Source organism: Chlorocebus sabaeus, chromosome 26, assembly GCF_047675955.1.
Source record: "Chlorocebus sabaeus isolate Y175 chromosome 26, mChlSab1.0.hap1, whole genome shotgun sequence".
Lineage (NCBI taxonomy): Eukaryota > Metazoa > Chordata > Mammalia > Primates > Cercopithecidae > Chlorocebus > Chlorocebus sabaeus.
In genome coordinates, this window is record NC_132929.1 from 16,413,393 (window position 1) to 16,434,421 (window position 21,029).

General features: G+C 41.9%; 1 protein-coding gene and 1 pseudogene across 4 annotated transcripts in view; one reads left to right on the top strand and one right to left on the bottom strand.

Annotated features, from left to right (window-relative positions):
• Positions 1-21,029, top strand: part of KNL1 (kinetochore scaffold 1) — a 71,206-nt gene that overhangs the window by 1,661 nt on the left and 48,516 nt on the right. For 2 of the 4 annotated variants that reach the window (XM_038009837.2, XM_038009838.2), the window contains exons 2-8: positions 5,413-5,464; positions 7,861-7,900; positions 9,757-9,816; positions 12,212-12,273; positions 13,606-13,658; positions 14,841-14,874; positions 18,282-18,319. In XM_038009837.2, coding sequence (XP_037865765.2) covers positions 5,430-5,464; positions 7,861-7,900; positions 9,757-9,816; positions 12,212-12,273; positions 13,606-13,658; positions 14,841-14,874; positions 18,282-18,319 — 322 coding nt within the window. In that variant the 5' untranslated portion in view covers positions 5,413-5,429. The other 2 variants (XM_038009839.2, XM_073012055.1) reach the window with 2 other exon arrangements.
• Positions 10,588-10,685, bottom strand: LOC119628234 (small nucleolar RNA U13; annotated as a pseudogene).

Sequence of the window (21,029 nt, forward strand, 5' to 3'; positions counted from 1 at the left end):
TGCACTCCAACATAGTACCCATTAGCGACATGGGACTATGGAGCACTTGAAATGTCATTATTGTGACCAAAGAACTGATTATTAAATTTTATTTTATTTTAATTAATTTAAATGTAAATAACTACTGTATTGGACAGCGCAGGTCTGGAGTCTCTGTCATTTCACTCTTACCCTCCTACAATCCCGGAAAATACTAACTCTAGATATCGGTTATATAAATGTAGGAGTGGGCAAAGAGCCAGATAGTAAATATTTCAGGCTTTGCAGGCTACATGGTCTTTGTCACATATTCTTTGTTTAGTTGTTATTGCTTGCCTTGTTTTCTACAATCCAATAAAAATGTGAAAAAACACTCTTAGCTCAAAGGCTAATGGGGCTCAGTCGCTATTTGAAGACCTATGGATTATTTAGACGAGTGGTTCCTAAATTTTCTTGATGCATGGCACCCTTAGATCAAAAGAAATACCTAACAGTCTATTTACTGAGTACAGTGGTTGGGTCCAAACATTAAGTATATATGTCCCAAACTTAGTAGCCAATTTAAAAAAATACAGAAATTGAAGGAAAAGATGATTTTTTTAATATTTTATTTTAATTAATTTATTTATTTTTTGTCTCGCTCTGTCACCCAGGCTGGAGTGCAGTGGTTCTATCTTGGCTCATTGCAACCTCCGCCTCCTGGGTTCAAATGATTCTCCTGCCTCAGCTTCCTGAGTAACTTCGATTATAGGCGCCCACCACCACGCCCAGCCAATTTTTATATTTTTAGTAGAGACGGGGGTTTCACCACGTTGGCCAGGCTGGTCTTGAACTCCCGACCTCATGATCTGCCCACCTCGGCCTCCCAAAGTGCTAGGATTACAGGCGTGAGCCACTGTGCCTGGCCAAAATTTTATTATTAAATAATCACACTTACTGATTGGATATGTGTGCCTGTTGGACACTGTACAACTTCTGAAACTTTGGAATCAGTTTATACCCTGACACCCTCATGTCCTGTATACTACCTTAATAAAAAATACTTGCTTTTGGGCTGGGCGGGGTGGCTCACACCTGTAATCCCAGCACTTTGGGAGGCCGAGGGGGCAGGGCAGATCACCTGAGGTCGGGAGTTTGAGACCAGCCTGACCAACATGGAGAAACCTCGTCTCTACTAAAAATACAAAATTAGCCAGGCGTGGTGGCGCATGCCTGTCATCCCAGCTACTCGGGAGGCTGAGGTAGGAGAATCACTTGAACCTGGGAGGCAGAGGTTGCAGGGAGGCGGAGGCTGCAGTGAGCTGAGATTGTGCCATTGTACTCCAGCCTGGGCAGCAAGAGTAAAACTCCATCCCAAAAAAAAAAAGTACTTGCTTTTTATCACAGCAACTGCGAACAGTTTATCTTTACAGTGATAAGTTATTAAAACTAATGTAATGCATATGGTACTGTTTTGAGCTAGTAGTTCACACAGTACCTGACAGATGTTCAGAACTGCTGTGCATCTCTCAAAGTTTTTAAATATCCCAGGACACCATTGTGAGTATGTTGCAGCACACTTGGGTGCCAGGTACACAGTTTGGAATCAGTAACTTTTTTTTTTTTCTTTTTCTTTTTGAGACGGAGTCTCACTCACTCTGTTTCCCAGGCTGGAGTGTAGTGGAACCATCTTGGCCCACTACAATCTCTACCTCCTGGGTTCAGGGGATTCTCCTGCCTCAGCCTCCCAAGTACCTGGGATTACAGGAGCACGCTGCCATGCCCAGCTAATTTTTTTGTATTTTTAGTAGAGACAGAGGTTTCACCATGTTGCCCAGGCTGGTCTTGAACTCCTGGCCTCAAGTGATCCTCTCACCTCGGCCTCCCAAAGTGCTGAGATTACAGGCTTGAGCCACCACACCCAGCTCCTGGAACCAATAACTTAATGTGTCAGTGATCAAGAGTTTGGCCATAACAGTGTTTTATAAATGAAGCTTAACTTGTGAGTGTGGAGTCTTCTATTTGTGTTGAAAGTGGAACCTAACAGTTATAGAATATTTTAAAAGGGGGACTTTATTAAGCTTGAATTTCATCAGTTAATTGCCAACCAGTTGGTCTACAGGTTGGACAGGAATTATGCTTAATGACTATTTTAAACAACAAAGATATTTAGGTGATCTTGAGTTGATAGTAGTTAATATTTTTATCTGTATGTTGCATATAATTTGTCATTAAAAATTATTCTTGGGAGGCTGAGGCAGGCGGATCATGAGGTCAGGAGATCAAGACCATCATGGCTAACACAGTGAAACCCCGTCTCTACTAAAAACACAAAAAAATTAGCCGGGCCTGGTGGCAGGTGCCTGTAGTCCCAGCTACTCGGGAGGCTAAGGCAGGAGAATGGTGTGAACCTGGGAGGCAGAGGTTGCAGTGAGCTGAAATCATGCCACTGCACTCCAGCCTGGGTGACAGAGCAAGACTCCGTCTCAAAAAAAAAAAATTCATTAAACATCCCCCCACCCCCCACCCCCCGAGACAGAGTCTTTCTCTGTTGCCCAGCCTGGAGTGCAGTGGTTTGATCTCTGCTCACTGCAGTCTCCGCCTCCCAGGCTCAAGCGATCCTCCCACCTCAGCCTCCAGAGTAACTGGGACTACATGTGCGAGCCACCATGCCCGGCTGTTTTGTATTTTTTTTTTTTTTTTTTTGAGGCGGAGTTTCGCTCTGTCGCCCAGGCTGGAGTGCAGTGGCCGGATCTCAGCTCACTGCAAGCTCCGCCTCCCGGGTTCACGCCATTCTCCTGCCTCAGCCTCCCGAGTAGCTGGGACTACAGGCGCCCGCCACCTCGCCCGGCTAGATTTTTGTATTTTTTAGTAGAGACGGGGTTTCACAGGGTTAGCCAGGATGGTCTTGATCTCCTGACCTCGTGATCCGCCCGTCTCGGCCTCCCAAAGTGCTGGGATTACAGGCTTGAGCCACCGCGCCCGGCCTGTTTTGTATTTTTTGTAGACTTGTGGTTTTGCCGTGTTGTCCAGGCCCCTTTTGAACTCCTGAGCTCTAGTGATCAGCCTGCCTCAGCTGCCCAAAGTGCTAGGATTACAGGTGTGAGCCATTGTGCCCAGCCCTAAACATTTTTCTTCATGTGTTGAGATGATTATATCATTTTTGCCTTTTAATCTGTTAGTATGGTAAATTGCAAGGTTGATTTTTCTGATATTAAACTGTGCATTCCTTTTTGCTTGTTTGTTTGTTTGTTTTTTAAGAGACGGGGTCTCACTATGTTGCTCATGCTGGAGTACAGTAGCTATTCACCGTTGCAGTCATAGTGCACTACAGCCTGGAACTCCAGGGCTCCAGAGATCCTCCTGCCTCAGCCTCCCAAGTAGCTGGGACTACAGGCACATTACCCCATATGTGCCCAACCAATTTTGCATTTCTGCAAAGAAACCAACATGACCGTGATATATTATCCTATTATCCTTTTTACAAATTGCTGGATTCTTTTTGCTGATATTTATTTGGGATTTTTTTTTTTTTTTTTAAGACGGAGTCTCACTTTGTTGCCCAGGTTGGAGTGCAGTGGCCCCACGTTGGCTCACTGTAACCTCCATCCCCTGGGTTCAAGCAGTTCTCCTGCCTCAGCCTCCTTAGCAGCTGGGATTACAGGCACCCACCACAACGTCTGACTAGTTTTTATATTTTTAGTAGAGACGGGTTTCACCGTGTTGGCCAGGCTGGTCTCAAACTCCTGACCTGAGGTGATCCACCCGCTTTGGCCTCCCAAAGTGTTGGTATTACAGGCGTGAGCCACCGCACCCGGCTATTTGGGATTTTTATACTTTTGAGAATGACATGTAATCTTTCCTTGCTGTGTGTGTATGTGTTTCTCGGAGGTGGTTGCAGGAAAGGGAGTTAAATTTTTATCTCCCATGGTGCGAAGACACAGTTTAATGGCTAAAACTAGAAAAATAGCTGGGCACAGTGGCTTTTGCTTATAATCCCAGCACTTTGGGAAACAGAGGCAGGTGGATTGAAGCACATCAGACATCTTTCAGGTACCTGTTTACTTATTGCTAAAAGCAAGAACATTGATCCTGTTTGTGTGTATTGTATTAATTTAGTGTTGTGGCAGAAATGCTAATATGGTTGAGTCAAAATCTCCAGCTATTCTTTTTTGAAATCTGCAGTGGCATTTTTTTCTTACCCAAGAATGAAGTTCTAAAGTTAATACATAAAGTGAAAATCAAATATAGTTATAGGGAGGCAGCAACTGAGACCAGTTGAGGAAACCTCACATTATGCCACTTAGTTCATATTCTTTCCAGGGCAAATACTCACTGAGTGAAATTTAAAGCATTATCAGCTATGCTAATGTTATTTTCATGTGTTAATTTTTTTTGCTGAGTACTTATAGTTGACTTTTCCTCAGATAAATATACATATGATGCAAATTCACTGTATTTAGATATCTAATTCAGGTGTCCCCAACCCCCTGGGCCATGGAACGGTATAGGTCTACTGCCTGGGTGGCACAGCGGGAGGTCAGCAGGTGAGCATTAGCGCCTGAGCTCCTCCTTCTGTTGGATCAGCAGCGGCATTCGATTCTCACAGGAGCACAAACCCTACTGTGAACTGCGCACAGGAGGGATCTAGGTTGCGGGCTCCTTATGAGAGTCTAATGCCTGATGATCAGAGGTGGAACAGTTGCATCCCGAAACCATCCCCCATCACACCCTCCTGGTCTGTGGAAAAATAGTCTTCCACAAAACTGATCCCTGATTTGGAAAAGGTTGGGGACCATTTATCTAATTGATGTCCATTTTGGGAGTAGATTATTAAATAATCTGCAAACTCTTATAAGCTAGGCCAAATTTTTATTTGAACCAGTAAAGTCCCTATCATCCTGATCAAAGTTAGTCACTGATTTTATCTTGAGTATGAGAATTTTCCAAGAATGTTAATTATAATAGTGGTTTAAACTCCTTAAAATGAGTCATGTTTTATATCTTCCTAAGTATAGTGGTGTTTTTCCTTTTTTTTTTTTTTGAGATGGAGTTTTGCTCTTGTTGCCCAGGCTGAAGTACAATGGAGCGATCTCGGCTCACCACAACCTCTGTCTCCTGGATTCAAGCGATTCTCTTACCTCAGCCTCCCGAATAGCTGGGATTACAGGCATGCGCCACCACGCCTGGCTAATTTTGTATTTTAGTGAAGATGGGGTTTCTCCACATTGGTCAGGCTGGTCTCAAACTCACGACCTCAGGTGATTCACCCGCCTCGGCCTCCCAAAGTGCTGGATTACAGGCATAAACCACCGTGCCCAGCCTTTCCTTCCCATCTTTGGTCTTCCCTCAGAAAGTAACCCTGAAGTCACCAACTGTACTCTTAATCTCTTCTTAGATTGCAGTTGCTTTTCCTTTTTCCTCACCTTTTCTAATATTGTATATTTGTTACAGAAAAGTTTTCTTCAAAAATGGATGGGGCATCTTCAGAGGCTAATGAAGAAAAGTAAGTTCATTTAATGCAGCTAAAAATGTTATATTCTATCAGAGAAAGATATTTTTCTAATTAGTAGGACCTATCCATAACTTCTGAGATCTTTTTCCATTGTGTTCCAATAAAAAGTAGATTTTTTTTTTTTTTTTTAAGTTCTAGGGTACATGTACACAATGTGCAGGTTTGTTACATATGTATACATGTGCCATGTTGGTTTGCTGCACCCATCAACTCATCATTTACATTAGGAATGTCTCCTAATGCTATCCCTCCCCCAGCCCCCAGCCCTGGACAGGCCCCAGCATGTGATGTTCCCCGCTCTGTGGCCAAGTGATCTCATTGTTCAATTCCCACCTATGAGTGAGAACATGCGGTGTCTGGTTTTCTGTCCTTGTGATAGTTTGCTGAGAATGTTGTTTTCCAGCTTCATTCATGTCCCTGCAAAGTACATGAACTCATCCAAAAAGAAGTAGATGTTACAGACTCATAGTTTTCCTTGCCATTGCCATATCTTTGTATAAACTCATCTACTCTGTGCATGGTGGCTCACACCTGTAGTCCCAGCACTTTGAGAGGCTTAGGCGGGAGGATATCTTAAGCCCAGTAATTTGAGACCAACCTGGGCAACATAATAAGACACCCCTGCCCCCATCTCTACAAAAAATAAAATTTTTTAAATGGAGGGCTCTTGGCTTTACCAGCCAGGGAGGATGCTTGGCTTTGCTCAGAAAAGAATTCGGCCGGGCGTGGTGGCTCAAGCCTGTAATCCCAGCACTTTGGGAGGCCGAGACGGGCGGATCACAAGGTCAGGAGATCGAGACCATCCTGGTTAACACGGTGAAACCCCGTCTCTACTAAAAAATACATAAAAAACTAGCTGGGCGAGGTGGCGGGCGCCTGTAATCCCAGCTGCGCGGGAGGCTGAGGCAGGAGAATGGCGTAAACCCGGGAGGTGGAGCTTGCAGTGAGCTGAGATCCGGTCACTGCACTCCAGCCTGGGCGACAGAGCTAGACTCCGTCTCAAAAAAAACAAAAAAAAAAAATTCATGGGCTAGCCAGCGGTGTTAAACAGCACTTTTATTGAAGTGGCTTAGTGTAAAGCAGCAACACTGGTATAGCTCCTTGCAGAGCAGGGCTACTCTATAGGCACTATGCCCACAGTAGCAGCTCAGAGGCAGTTCTGCACTGATATTTATACCCATTTTTAATTATATGCAAATTAAGGGGTGTTTTATGCAGACATTTTTAGAGTGAGAGTAGTAACTTCCAGCTTGTCTGGTCATTGCCATGGAAAGGTCAAGTAACTGCTGGGTTTTTGCCGTGGCAATGGTAAACTGACAAGGCACCCTGATGGGAGTGTCTTATGGGGAAGTGCTTTTGTCCCAGACCTGTTTTAGCTAGTCCTCAATTTGGTCCTGTATCCAAGCCCCACCTCTGGAGTCAAGTTCTGCCTCCTACCTCAAGACCCTGTCTCAAATATCATCATCATCATCATCATCATCATCATCTTGAGTCAAATCTGAGAGGGACTTTAGATACTATCTCCCATCTCTTCAATTTAAGGATGAGAAAATTGAGAACCAGGAAGATAAAATGATTTGTCTAAAATTGCCATCACAATCTGATGGCTTGTTTGCAGCCTTCAGTCATAAGTTTTTGGTTTATACATAATGTTTTTTGATTGTTTCTTTTTAAGAGACTGTGTCTTGCTTCGTTGCCCAGGCTAGATTTGGACTCCTGGGCTCAAGTGATTCTCCTGCCACAGTCTCCTGAATAGCTGGAACTACAGACATGGGCCACCGTGGCTGGCTTTGGCCTACACATGTTTTTTAGTTTTTGAATTAGATGCCAAAACTTCAAGATCTCAAAATTTTGTACAATTGGGTTTTCAGCTTCTCTTGAAAAATCAAGTGTGGCAACACTGGGCTGCTATTCTTGTTTGGCAACAACTAAGCACAGCAGAGGAATGACTGACCTTTAGGTGAGAGAGGAATTCTCTAGGTCATCATTACATTTCAACACTACCTATTTTTCTTACTCCTAAAAAATTATCTATTTAGCCTCAGAGGCATTTGAATTTCCAAAACCTGCTCTAAAAGTCATATAGTAGTAAAACCAAAAGTAGCGTCTCTTGACTTATAGCCCTTTATCATATTATTATACCTCTGTAAATATGGTAGATTATGTTGTACTGATTATTATTCAAGAGATAGTCTCGTAGTACACAGTATGTATTTTAAAACACTGAATTCCTAACTGAATTTAAAGTCTTGTATATAAATTTTGCTTGTCAGAGTGCTAAGTGAAAGTGATGACCAGTTTGAAAGCATGTAAGGAGTGCTGTGATGATCCCTTTTGGGAATTCAGTTTTTTATCAATGTGTTTATAATTTTTTTTTCCTTTTTCAGTTACAATATAGAGAGACCTGTTAGAAGACGGCATTCTTCAGTAAGAAAGACTTTCTTGAATTAATAATTGTCAGCTTTTATTTAATGATAACTATGTATCACAGTAGTTTTGACTGTGGCTTCACCATCCTACCCTCACTGGCTTCCTGTTGCTCTCTAGGTAAAGACTCAGATATTTAACGTGGTTATGCAATTCTATAAATATACCAAAATTCATACTTTATGAATTTTGTAGTAATTTTACGAATTTTATGCTATGTAAGTTATATTTCAATAAAGCTATTTAAAAGATATGTTTAACCTGTGGTACAAAGCTGTTGCAAGAGACAAAAGACCTACCCAGGCCGGGCGCGGTGGCTCAAGCCTGTAATCCCAGCACTTTGGGAGGCCGAGACGGGCGGATCACGAGGTCAGGAGATCGAGACCATCCTGGCTAACACGGTGAAACCCCGTCTCTACTAAAAAATGCAAAAAACTAGCCGGGCGAGGTGGCGGGCGCCTGTAATCCCAGCTACTCGGGAGGCTGAGGCAGGAGAATGGCGTGAACCCGGGAGGCGGAGCTTGCATTGAGCTGAGATCCGGCCACTGCACTCCAGCCTGGGTGATAGAGCGAGACTCCATCTCAAAAAAAAAAAAAAAAAAAAAAAAAGACCTACCCAAACTGTTTTTGTTTTTTGAGACAGAGTCTCACTGTGTTGCCCAGACTGGAGTGCAGTGGTATGATCTCGGCTCACTGTAACCTCTGCCTCCTGGGTTCAAGAGATTGTCATGTTTCAGCCACCTGAGTAGCTGGAATTACAAGCGTGTACCACCATGCGTGGCTGATTTTTTTATTTTTTAGAAGAGATGAGGTTTTGCCATGTTGCCCAGGCTGGTCTCAAACTCCTGACCTCAAGTGATCCTCCTGCCTCAGCCTCCCAAACTGCTGAGCCACTATGCCCAGCCCAAACTGCTTTAAGCACAAAATATATTGGGTTATGATACTAAAAAATCCAAAGAAGGGATGGCTTTAGGCACAGCTTACTGACCAGAGATTGTAACCATGACACCAGTACTAGGATTTCCTTTTTCCTTTTTTTTTTCTTGAGATGGAATCTCGCTCTGTCACCCAGGCTGGAGTACAGTGGTGCGATCTCGGCTCACTGCAAGCTCCTCCTCCCAGGTTCACACCATTCCTCTGCCTCAGCCTCTCGAATAGGTGGGACTACAGGCACCTGCCACCATGCCCGGTTAATCTTTTGTATTTTTAGTAGAGATGGGGTTTCATCATGTTAGCCAGAATGGTCTTGATCTCCTGACCTCGTGATCCACCCCATCTTTGGCCTCCCAAAGTGCTGGGATTGCAGGCGTGAACCACTGCGCCCAGCCTCCTTTTTCTTTTTCTACTCTTAGTGCTTCCTCTGGGTAATCTCCAGCAGATAGATTCTTTCCCTGTAATTACTGTGGTACATCTAGCTCTTTTACTTCCAGGCTCAAGTCCTACGTAAAGAATAGTGTCTTTTTCCTGAAAACAGAAAAGACTCAGAATTGAATCATTTTAGCTCGATTATCCTGATATGGGTCAAGTCCTCATTCCTGAACAAATCATCATTGACAAGAGAATATCACATTGTTCTAGACAGAGCTATGTGTTTTACCCTAGAGTTGGTGTGACGTTCACTCAGACCACGTGGGATGAGAGTGGGTAAAATAATTGGAGAGGATGGGCAGGTAGAAGGGAATAGATGTCAGATATTTAAATCTGCCACACGGTGTAGCATTGAGCAGAATGAATTTGAGGAGTTTCAGAGTTTGTAATGAAAATTTTAGCTTTCTACCTATGATATAACTTGAAATAAACTGATTCTTAATAGATATGCCAAATTTTTTTTGGAATAATTCTAATTGTTACCACAGATTTTGAAACCCCCAAGGAGTCCTCTTCAGGACCTCAGAGGTGGGAATGAAACAGTTCAGGTAAGTCTCTTGTGCAAATACTTTATAGATGACTATTTTCAGTTATAGTTTTAAGTCAAGAACTTTATTAGCTATATGAAGAGGGAATGTGTAAGCATCCATGGCTTTCCAAACACTTGAATATACTGGCATTCATGATTTTTCTTTTTTCTTCTTTTTTCTAGAAATGGCATCTCCCGCACTTACCCAGGTTGGAGTGCAGTGGCACAATCATAACTCTCTGTAGCCCTGCATTCCTGGGTTCAATCAGTCTTCCTGCCTCAGCCTCCTGAGTAGCTGGTACTACGGCACATGCCACCATACCTGGCTATTTATTTATTTATTTAGAGACAGAGTCTCACTCTGTTGCCCAGACTGGAGTACAATGGTGCGATCATGGGTCACTGCAACCTCCTCCTCCTGGGCTCAAGAGATCCTCCCACCTTAGCCTCCTGAATAACTAGGACCACAGGAACATGCCACTATGCCTGGCTAATTTTTTATTTTTTGTAGAGAAGGGGTTTCGCCATGTTGCCTACATTGGTCTTGAACTCCTGGGCTCAAGCAATCTACCCACCTTGATCTTCCAAAGTGCTGGGATTACAGGCGTGAGCCACTGTACCCGGCCCTTAACATTTTCTTTTTTTTTTTTTTTTTTTAGTACAGACAAGGTTCTTGCTATGTTGACTGGGCTGGTTTTGAACTTCTGGGCTCAAGTGGTCCTCCTGCCTGGGCCTCCCAAAGTGTGGGTATGATAGGCATGAGCCATCGTGCTGTGCCTTTCTTTTTTGATGTCAGATGTATAATGTGCCAACATGTAACAAAGTTTGAAGAAAGCACATCTCACATGCGTGTGAAAACCCAGTCACACTTATGAACTACGAAAATATCAGTTTTCTTTTTTTTCAGTAAGAAATATATTAGTCTCTGTTAGTCCCAGTGTTTACCATGTCAGTATTATAATTGTCATATTAAGCTCAAGGCTACCTGTAGCATCTTCTAGGACCTTAATCACATCACTGCTTTGACGCAGAGGGGTTACCATTTCTGATTCTTTATTATAATAAGACTTATGGTCAGGTATTCAGAATTAACCCAGTAAAATTCTCTGTGGATTTTGTTTCTGTCTTTTGGTTATTATTATTTTATGTTTTTACTTAACAACAAGCTCATCTTTAATGTCTTTTGGTTTTTGTGTATGGTATTTATGTGAGTAGAAATGTTTGCTCTTGTTAAGGAGGGTGGGGAAGGAAAGTAAAAATACTGTATTCTAATGAAGAGATGCTCAACATCATTGACCATTAGGGAAATACAAATCAAAACCTAAATGAGATATCACCTCACACCCATTAGGATGGTTAAAATAAAAGACAATAACAAGTGTTGATGAGGATACAGAGAAATTGGAACCCTTGTGCTCTGTTGGTGGGGATATAAAATGGTACAGCTGCTGTGGAAAACAGTATGGCAATTCCTCAACAAATTGAAAATAGAATTACCATATGATTGAACAATTCCGCTTCTGGATATATATCCAAAAGAATTGAAAGGAGAGTTTCAAAGAGATATTTGTACACCCATGTTCATAATGGCATGATTCACAGTAGCCAGAAGGTGGAAGCAACTTAAGTGTCCATTGATGGATGAATGGATAAACAAAATGTGGTAATATATACGTGCAGTGAAATATCATTCAGCCTTGAAAAAAAGAAGGAAATTCTGACACATACTACAACATTTGAAGAGGTAATTCAGAATAAGACGTGATCTCTGGCCAGGTGCAGTGGCTCATGCCTGTAATTCTAGTACTTTGGGAAGCTGAGGTGGGAGGATCACTTGAGGTCAGGAGTTTGAGACCAGCCTGGTCAACATGGTGAAACCCCATCTCTACTAAAAATACAAAAAATTAGAGGTTGAGACGTGAGAATCGCTTGAACCTGGGAGGCAGAGGTTGCAGTGAGCTGAGATCGAGTTACTGCACTCCAGCCTGGGCGACAACAAAACTGTCTTAAAAAAAAAAAAACTTGGCCCGGCGCGGTGGCTCATGCCTGTAATCCTAGCACTTTGGGAGGCCGAGGCAGGCAGATCACCTGAGTTCGGGAGTTCGGGACCAGCCTGATCAACATGGAGAAACCCCGTGTCTACTAAAAATACAGAATTAGTCGGGCTTGCTGACACATGCCTGTTATCCCAGCTACTCGGGAGGCTGAGGTGGGAGAATCGCTTGAACCCAGGTGTCAGAGGCTGCGGTGAGCCGAGATCGCACTGTTGCACTCCAGTCTGGGTAGCAAGAGCAAAACTCCATCTCAAAAAAAAAAAAAAAAAAAAAAAAGACTTGATCTCTGTCTATAGTACTCTGGAAATGTAATTCACAGTGATTTTATTAAGAATTATACCATATATTCTCTGCCCTTAGGAATCCAATGCTTTGAGAAATAAGAAAAACTCTCGTCGAGTCAGCTTTGCAGATACTATAAAGTAAGTTGAAAGCAGAAATAACTAAAATATTATAGGTACCAGTATTCTGTGTATCAAACCAAATGTATTGGTACTGACTTGAATAATCTGTTTTGATGAAACATTAGTTATTATTTAAAAGGTTATTCAGTATTATGTTTAAAAGAGAAACAATGAAAGCATTCCCTCTAAAGTCAGGAACAAAACAATGATATCCACCTGTTACTTGACATTGTACTAGCGGCCAGATGTGGTGGCTCATGCCTGTAATCCCAGCACTTTGGGAGGTTGAAGCCAGAGGATTGCTTGAGGCCAGTAGTTCAAGACTAGCCCAAGCAACTTAGCAAGATCCCATCTCTACAAAAAAAAAAAAAAAAAAAAAAAAAAGCCAGGCATGATACTATGCACCTGTAGTCCCAGATACTCAGGAGGCCAGTCTGGAGGATTGCTTCAGCTCAGGAGTCCCAGGCTGCAGTGAGCCATGATAGTGTTGTTGCACTTCAGCCTGGGGAACAGAATGAGACCCTGTCTCAAAAAGAAAAAAGAATAGCTTCTATATAGTGAGTGATACTTAATATTAGCAAAATTAGAATGAACTGGTCAGATTCAAGGCAGATGTCAAAATGCTCCCTGAAGCTTATTCTTAACCATCCCAGTGAAAAGGGATCTCTTCCTATGGAGTCCATGCTACCATAGCTGAATTGTTAATAACAAAAGCCAGTGAAATAATGTTTGTAATCACTGTTCTAGCTCTATTTATAGTGGAAGCTCCTTGAGTCAAGGATCACGTGTTTGTATCCCAGGCCGTAGTAAAATACCAGGTATATAGTGAGTGTTTAATAAATACTTGTTGAATTAAATGAATATTTTAGGTTATTGAGAGGGATAAATAATTACTAAGTCAGAGCTCATTTAAAGACTATACCCTCTGCAGTAACAAATGGCTCAGAATCTTAGTTAAAAATAAATTAATTAATTAACTATAATAGACTTGTCTCTACTAAAAATAAAAAATATTAGGCTTGTTGGTGAGGCTACTCGGGAGGCTAAAGTGGGATGATCACTTTAATCTGGGAGGTTGAGGCTACAGCGAGTTGTGATCGCACCACTCCAATCTAGACTGGGCAACAAAGCGAGATCCTATTTAAAAACAAAAATAAAAACAAAACTATAGTAGATTTTATTGTGGTAAACTAATTTTGGCATTTGAAATACTAGGAGTATATGGCATAGCAAAGAGGAAGCTAAAATCAAAGTATTATTTTTGCCTATCTCAACACAGACTATAAATTAACACCAAAGGATACTGATTACAAATTGCAGGTTTTTAATAATCTTTATTTTCTCTTCTAGGGTATTCCAGACAGAGTCTCATATGAAAATAGAGAGAAAGTCAGAAATGGCAGGTAAGTATGTTACTGTAATTCCTGCTAAATCTGCTTTTTTAAAAATTTTACTGTAGCTCTCTAACCAGACAACTAATATAACTTATTGTCTATCTTATTGCTTAAAAAATATATGATAGGCCATGCATAGTGGCTCACACCTGTGATCCCAGCACTTTGGCAGGCTGATGTGGGAGGATCGCTTGAGCCCAGGAGTTCAACACCAACCTGGACAACATAGTGAGATTGTGTCTCTACAAAAAATAAAAAATTAGCCAGGTGTGGGGGTGCATTCCTGTAGCCCCAGCTACTCGGGAGGCTGAGGTGAGAGGATCACTTGAGCCCAGGAGATTGAGACTGCGGTGATTGCACCACTGTACTCCAGCCTGGGCAACAGAGCAAGACCATGTCTCAAAAACAAAAAAAGTATTCCTTGAGTCTTGGGGGTAGACAGTAGCGTGGATAGTAAGTAAATTTATTTATTTATTTATTTTGATACGGATTTTTCACTCTTGTACCCCAGGCTGGAGTGCAATGGTGCTATCTCAGCTCACTGCTACCTCTGCCTCCCAGGTTTAAGTGATTCTTCTGCCTCAGCCTCCCGGGTAGCTGGGATTACAGGCATGCACCACCACACACAGCTAATTTTTGTATTTTTAGTAGAGACCGGGTTTCACCATATTGGCCAGGCTGGTCTTGAATCCCTGGCCTCAAGTGATCTGCCTGCCTTGACCTCTCAAAGTGCTAGGATTATGGGCGTGAGCCACTGCGCCCAGCAGTTAATAATTTTTTAAAATGTTGTTAATGTCCTTAAGTAATTTTTTTTAAATTTTATTTTATTTATTTTTTTTGAGACGGAGTCTTGCCCTGTCACCCAGGCTAGAGTGCAGTGGTGCGATCTCGGCTCACTGCAACCTCCACCTCCCAGGTTCAAGTAATTCTCCTGCCTCAGCCTCCTGAGTAGCTGGGATTACATGTGCATGCCACCACGCCTGGCTAATTTTTGTATTTTTAGTAGAGACAGGGTTTCACCATGTTGGTCAGGCTGATCTCAAACTCCTGACCTTGTGATCCGCCTGTCTTGGCCCCTCAAAGTTCTGGGATTATAGGCATGAGCCACCATGCCCGGCCGACCTTAAGCAATTTTTCCTAATGCTTTATCAGTGTATCCTTGGACAAATTTAATTTTAATTTTATTTTTAGAAACAGAAGCAGGAGAAAATCTTCTTTTGATACAGTAAGTAATTTTCAAATTATATTTAAAAAGTTATAAATGAATATTTTGTTTCTTATTTTTGTATTCTTTTTGTGGAATACTTAGGATTAATTCAGAAAACAAGTTCTTTGCAGAATTTAGTATACTGCTATATCTGATTAATATGACCATTGTACAGTTTATAGTTTTAATAGTGATGAAACATTATAATATATAAACCGTTGTATTTATCAACTAATATAAAACAATAGATAGCAAGTCTTTAGTTTTTTTATTAAGTCTTTCTTATAATATTATTACATAGAAAAGCAAATACCAGTAGCTCTTTAACAAATGAAAAGATGGCTATCTTTATTCATCATAAGAGAAGTACAAATTTGAGTATATTGATATATTTTTGGCCAGGCGTGGTGTCTCACGCCTGTAATCCCAGCGCTTTGGGAGGCCGAGGCTGGTGGATCACCTGAGGTCAGGAGTTCGAGACCAGCCTGGCCAATATCATGAAACCCCATCTCTACTAAAAAAACAGAAAAAATTGGCCGGGCGTGGTGGCTTACGCCTGTCATCCCAGCACTTTGGTAGACTGAGGCAGGTAGATCACAGGTCAGGAGATCGAGACCATCCTGGCCAATATGGTGAAACCTATCTCTACTAAGAATACCCAAATTAGCTGGGTGTGGTGGGCACCTGTAGTCCCAGCTACTCAGGAGGTTGAGGTAGGAGAATAACTTCTATCTGGGAGGTAGAGGTTGCAGTGAGCCGAGATCATGCCACTGCACTCCAGCCTAGGCGACAGAGTGAGACTCCGTCTCAAAAAAAAAACAAAAACAAAAACATACAAAAAATTAGCCAGGTATGGTGGCACTGTCCCTGTAATCCCAGCTAATCAGGAGGCCGATGCATGAGAATTGCTTGAATCCGGGAGGCAGAGGTTGCAGTGAGCTGAGATCATGTGCCTGCTCTTTAACCTGGGCCGCAGAGCGAGACTCTGTCTCCAAAAAAGAGGTTTTTTGTTTTTTTTTTGTTTGTTTTTTTTTGTCGTTGTTGTTTGTTTGTTTGTTGTTTAGACAGAGTCTTGCTCTGTCACCAGGCTGGAGTGCAGTGGTACGATCTCGGCTCTCTGCAACCTCTGCCTCCTGGGTTCGAGTGATTCTCTTGCTTGAGCCTCCCGAATAGCTGGGACTACAGGCGCCTGCCATCGCGCCTGGGTAATTTTGTTCTATTTTTAGTAGAGACGGGGTTTCACCATGTTGACCAGAATTATCTTGATCTCTTGAGCTTGTGATCTGCCCACTTTGGCCTCCCAAAGTGCTGGGATTACAGGCGTGAGCCACCATGTCTGGCCTAAAAAAGAGATATTTTTATCCAGTCAGTTAAGGAAATAGGTAAAAAGTCACTCATTGCTAGTGGTAGTATAATTTGTAGAAGGCAATTTGGTAATATCATTCAGAATTTTAAATGCACATGCCCTTTGACTTCAGTTTTATGTCTGGAAATTATCTCACCAATATACTTGTAAATGTTTGAAATGATGAATAAATAAGGTTATTCGCTGCAGCGTTTACTATAATAGTAAATGTTGTGAAAGGTCCTGAAGGTCCATCAATAAGGGACTGGTTAAATAAATGGTACATTTTCCGTATTAATTGACTACTGTGCAACCGGAAAAAAAAATTGTATGCTAAATAGGGAAATCTCTAAGCTATATTACTTAAGATAAAAAGCAAAAACAAAGTACATGATGCATTACCACTTGTGTAAAACAGGGAGGAAGAAAAGCGTGTGTGTGTGTATCGTCTCGTGTGTGTACATATCTATAATGTATGTATATGTAGTGATTTATGCATATATGTGCATAATATCTCTGAAAGAAACTAGTAAGATTGATTGCCACAGAGAAGAGAACCTTGTTATAGGTTACGTGTTGGTTTTGTAGTTTAATTTAAAACCATATGAAAGTATTACCTATTACATTCTTTTTTTTTTTTTTTTTTTTTTTGAGACGGAGTCTCGCTCTGTCACCCAGGCTGGGGTGCAGTGGCTGGATCTCAGCTCACTGCAAGCTCCACCTCCCAGGTTTACGCCATTCTCCTGCCTCAGCCTCCTGAGTAGCTGAGACTATAGGTGCCCGCCACCTCTCCCGGCTAGTTTTTTGTATTTTTTAGTAGAGATGGGGTTTCACCATGTTAGCCAGGATGGTCTCCATCTCCTGACCTCATGATCTGCCTGCCTCAGCCTCCCAAAGTGCGTGCAGTGGCCTAATCTCGGCTCACTGCAACTTCCACCTCCCAGGTTCAAGCTATTCTCCTGCCTCAGCCTCCCGAGTACCTGGGACTACAGGCGCACAACACCACGCACAGCTAATTTTTGTAATTTTAGTAGAGATGGAGTTTCACCATGTTGGCCAGGCTGGTCTCGAACTCCTGACCTCAGTTTATCTGCCTTCCTTGGCTTCCCAAAATGCTGGGATTTTAGGCTTGAGCCACCGCACCCGGCCTAATTTTGTATTTTTAGTAGAGGCGGTGTTTCACCATGTTGGCCTGGCTAGTCTTAAACTCCTGACCTCGGGTGATCTGCCCGCCTTGGCCTCCCAAAGTGATGGGCTTACAGGCGTGAGCCACCACACCCAGCCTATTCTGTCTTCTTCAGGTGACTCACTCCTCACAGATAACCACTGTTGACAATTTTTGGTGTACTTGCAGAAATTCTTTTTGTATGTCTAAGTGCATGTTTAGCTTTTATTTTTTTAAAGAAGACAAAAATGGGATTGCCTAGTAATATGTCTTGTGACACTTTCTATGTTATTACATAAAGATTTACCTCAGTCTGTTACAGTCTCTTGTATGGCTGCACCAACATTTAGTGAACTCCCTATTGATGGATACTTGAGTGGTTTCTTTTATGTACTTTTAAGGCTCAAATTTTAGAAAATAAATTGCTTTATAGGTCTTTTTTTGAAAAAATAAGCAGTATATATTAAGCATATTTTTCTAGTTTATTTTTTTGAGATGAGGTCTCACTTTGTCACCCAGGCTGGAGTGCAATGGCATGATTATAGTTCACTGCAGCCCTGGACTCCAGGTCTCACGTGATCCTCCCACCTCAACCTCCCAAAGTGTTGAGATTACAGATGTGAGCCACCACGACTGGCTGATAATATTCTTGAAATTAGCAAACCATTAAGACCAATCTGAAAAGTATCCTTTAATTGCCTTGTGATTGCTTCAGTCAGTATTAGATGAGTCTTTTTTAAAAAGATGTCTTTATAATTTTCTGCATTAGGTGAGTCTTTTTAAAAAAAAGTCTTTATAATTTTCTGCTAGTCATTCTATGACAGTCTTTCATCTTCCCTACTCTTTAAGCTGTTATTGAAAGATTGTTGGTAATTGTTTGGGGTATAGATTATAAAAATACTTTTTAATTTTTAGGAATAAGAAATTAGAAGATAATTACTGTGAAATTACTGGTGAGTATGACTAGAATACTTTTCTTACAGTAAGATAGTCTATTCATCTAGGTTCCTTGATCAGTAATATGTACAAGAAACCATGAACCATGAAAAAAAAGCAAACAGAGGCCGGGCACGGTGGCTCACGCCTGTAATCCCAGCATTTTGGAAGGCTGAGGGAGGCTGATCAGGAGGTCAGGAGATCGCGACCATGCTGGCCAACATGGTGAAATCCAGTCTCTACTAAAATACAAAAAAGTAGTTGACTATAGTGGTGCGCGTCTTGTAGTCCCAGCTACTCAGGAGGCTGAGGCAGGGGAATCGCTTGAACCCAGGAGGTGGAGATTGCAGGGAGCCGAGATCATGCCACTGCACTCTAGCAGCGGCTCCAAACAGAGCTTTGTTTTTTTGTTTTTTTTTTTTTGAGACAGAGTTTTGCTATTATTGCCCAGGCTAGAGTGCAATGGCGCAATCTCAGCTCGCTGCAACCTCCGCCTTCTGATTTCAAGCAATTCTCCTGCCTCAGCCTCCCAAGTTGCTGGGATTACAGGCATCCACCACCATGCCCAGCTAATTTTTTTGTATTTTTATTAGAGACGGGGTTTCACCGTGTTGGTCAGGCTGGTCTCGAACTGCTGACCTCGTGATCCACCCGCCTCAGCCTCCCAAAGTGCTGGGATTACAGGCATGAGCCACTGCACCCGGCCCAGGGCTTTGTTGTTTACACAGTGTCTTCAGTTTAAAATTTCACAGACTCACTATTACTTCTTTCTTTTTTTTTTTTTGAGATGAAGTTTCATTCTTATTGTCCAGGCTGGGGTGCAGTGGCACGATCTCAGCTCACTGCAGCCTCCACCTCCCGGGTTCAAGCAATTCTCCTGCCTCAGCCTCCTGAGTAGCTGGGATTACAGGCGCCCACCATTACACCCAGCAAATTTTTTTTTTTTGTATTTTTAGTAGAGACAGGGTTTCTCCATGTTGGCCAGGCTGGTCTCAAACTCCTCACCTCAGGTGATCCAGCCGCCTCAGCCTCCCAAAGTGCTGGGATTATAGGTGTGAGCCACTGCACCTGGCCGACTCACTATTATTTCTTTCAAACCTGCTGTTTCTCCTGTTTTCTCTGTCTTGGACTCCCGCTCATTCAGTTATTCACTTAAGTCAGTAATCAATAAGTCATTTTGAACTCTTCATTTATGTCTAATGTCCATTTGGCCTACTTTGTATTTTGTCTCCTAAATGTCTTGAAAATCTATTACCTATTCTGTATTCCTTCTGCCCCTGCTTTAACTCAAGTTGCTATTATTTTTTCTTGGGCTATTGTATTTCATTTCTTATCCTTCCAATCTATTCTCCATGTTTCTAAATTTAATTATGTTACCTCCCAGCTTAAAATGGTTCAATGACACTGTTTTGCTTAGAGAATAAAGCCCATACTCCTTAGCAGTGAGTTAGAATGTCCTTTATCACTTGGCCTGTCTTCTTCTCCAGATTTATCTCCTGCCCTTTATAGGTATCCTGTGCTCTAGCCCGTGATGAATTATTTGCAATTCACTATATGAACTCTTTTTCTGCCTATATGCATTTATATTTCATTGTGTTTCATTTTATTTTTTTGAAATGGAGTCTCACTCTGTCACCCAGGCTGGAGTGAGGTGGTGCGATCTTGGCTCACTGCAACAAGCCTGCCTCAGCCTCCCAAGTAGCTGGGATTAGAGGCGCATGCCACCAGGCCCAGATAATTTTTGTATTTTTAGTAGAGACAGGTTTTTACCATGTTGGCCAGGCTGGTCTCAAACTCCTGACTTCAGATGATCCACCTGCCTCGGCTTCCAGGGTGCTTGGATTACAGGTGTGAGCCTGCGCGCTCAGCCCCTATATGCATTTATTAATGCTATTTTGTCTATCTTAAGTAATCTTTCTACTCCAGTTTGCCTGTCAGTCTTCTCATTTTTCACTTCACTTAGCTTAACTTCAGTGCTGTTCAAAGTGTCCATTCCACAAACTAACTGCTCAGTCCATGACAGAAAAGGAACTTGCACCATAATGAGCATTAACTGTGGCATTAAGCCACTGTTTAGTTTAGCTTACACTTTTTTTCTAGCAATTATTATTACATGATTTATGTTTGCCACCAGCTCTTTATCTCATTATGAATTGGTAACAAGCAGTTCACAGTCTGGCACTGTACTTCAAGTAGCACTGGCTTAAATGGAACCCTCTCTGGCAAAACTAAGGAGTTAGTCACATGTTCTGCGCTCCCATAACACCTCTTTTATTTCTCAGTATATTTTATAATTTATCACATTGTATTTTAAGTATTTTTCTGACTGTCTTATTAAAGAGGCCAAAACTGTTTGTGGGGGGTGAGGGATACTCCTCCTTGAGGAGCGGGGCTACCCCATAGGCAGTGTGCTCAGAATAGCCTGAACTACCATCTCTGGGAGTCCAGAAATTTTGTCTTGTTCTTCTTTATACCTTAGTAGACAGTTGAGGTGTGTTTTTGTTTGTTTTGTTTTTTTCATGTAATAGGGTCTGAATCAACATTTGTTGAAAAAATGAATGGAAGCCTGACATATAAATAAGGCTTTTAGTAAAAAAAAAGAAAAAAAAGCTTATAATTATTTCATTATTTGTACTCAAAGTTGCCATAAATTATTTAATATGTTCTAAAGATTTGCCTTTAAACTTTAAATGTAAGTGTTTTTAAATGTATTTCCTGTTTTAATAC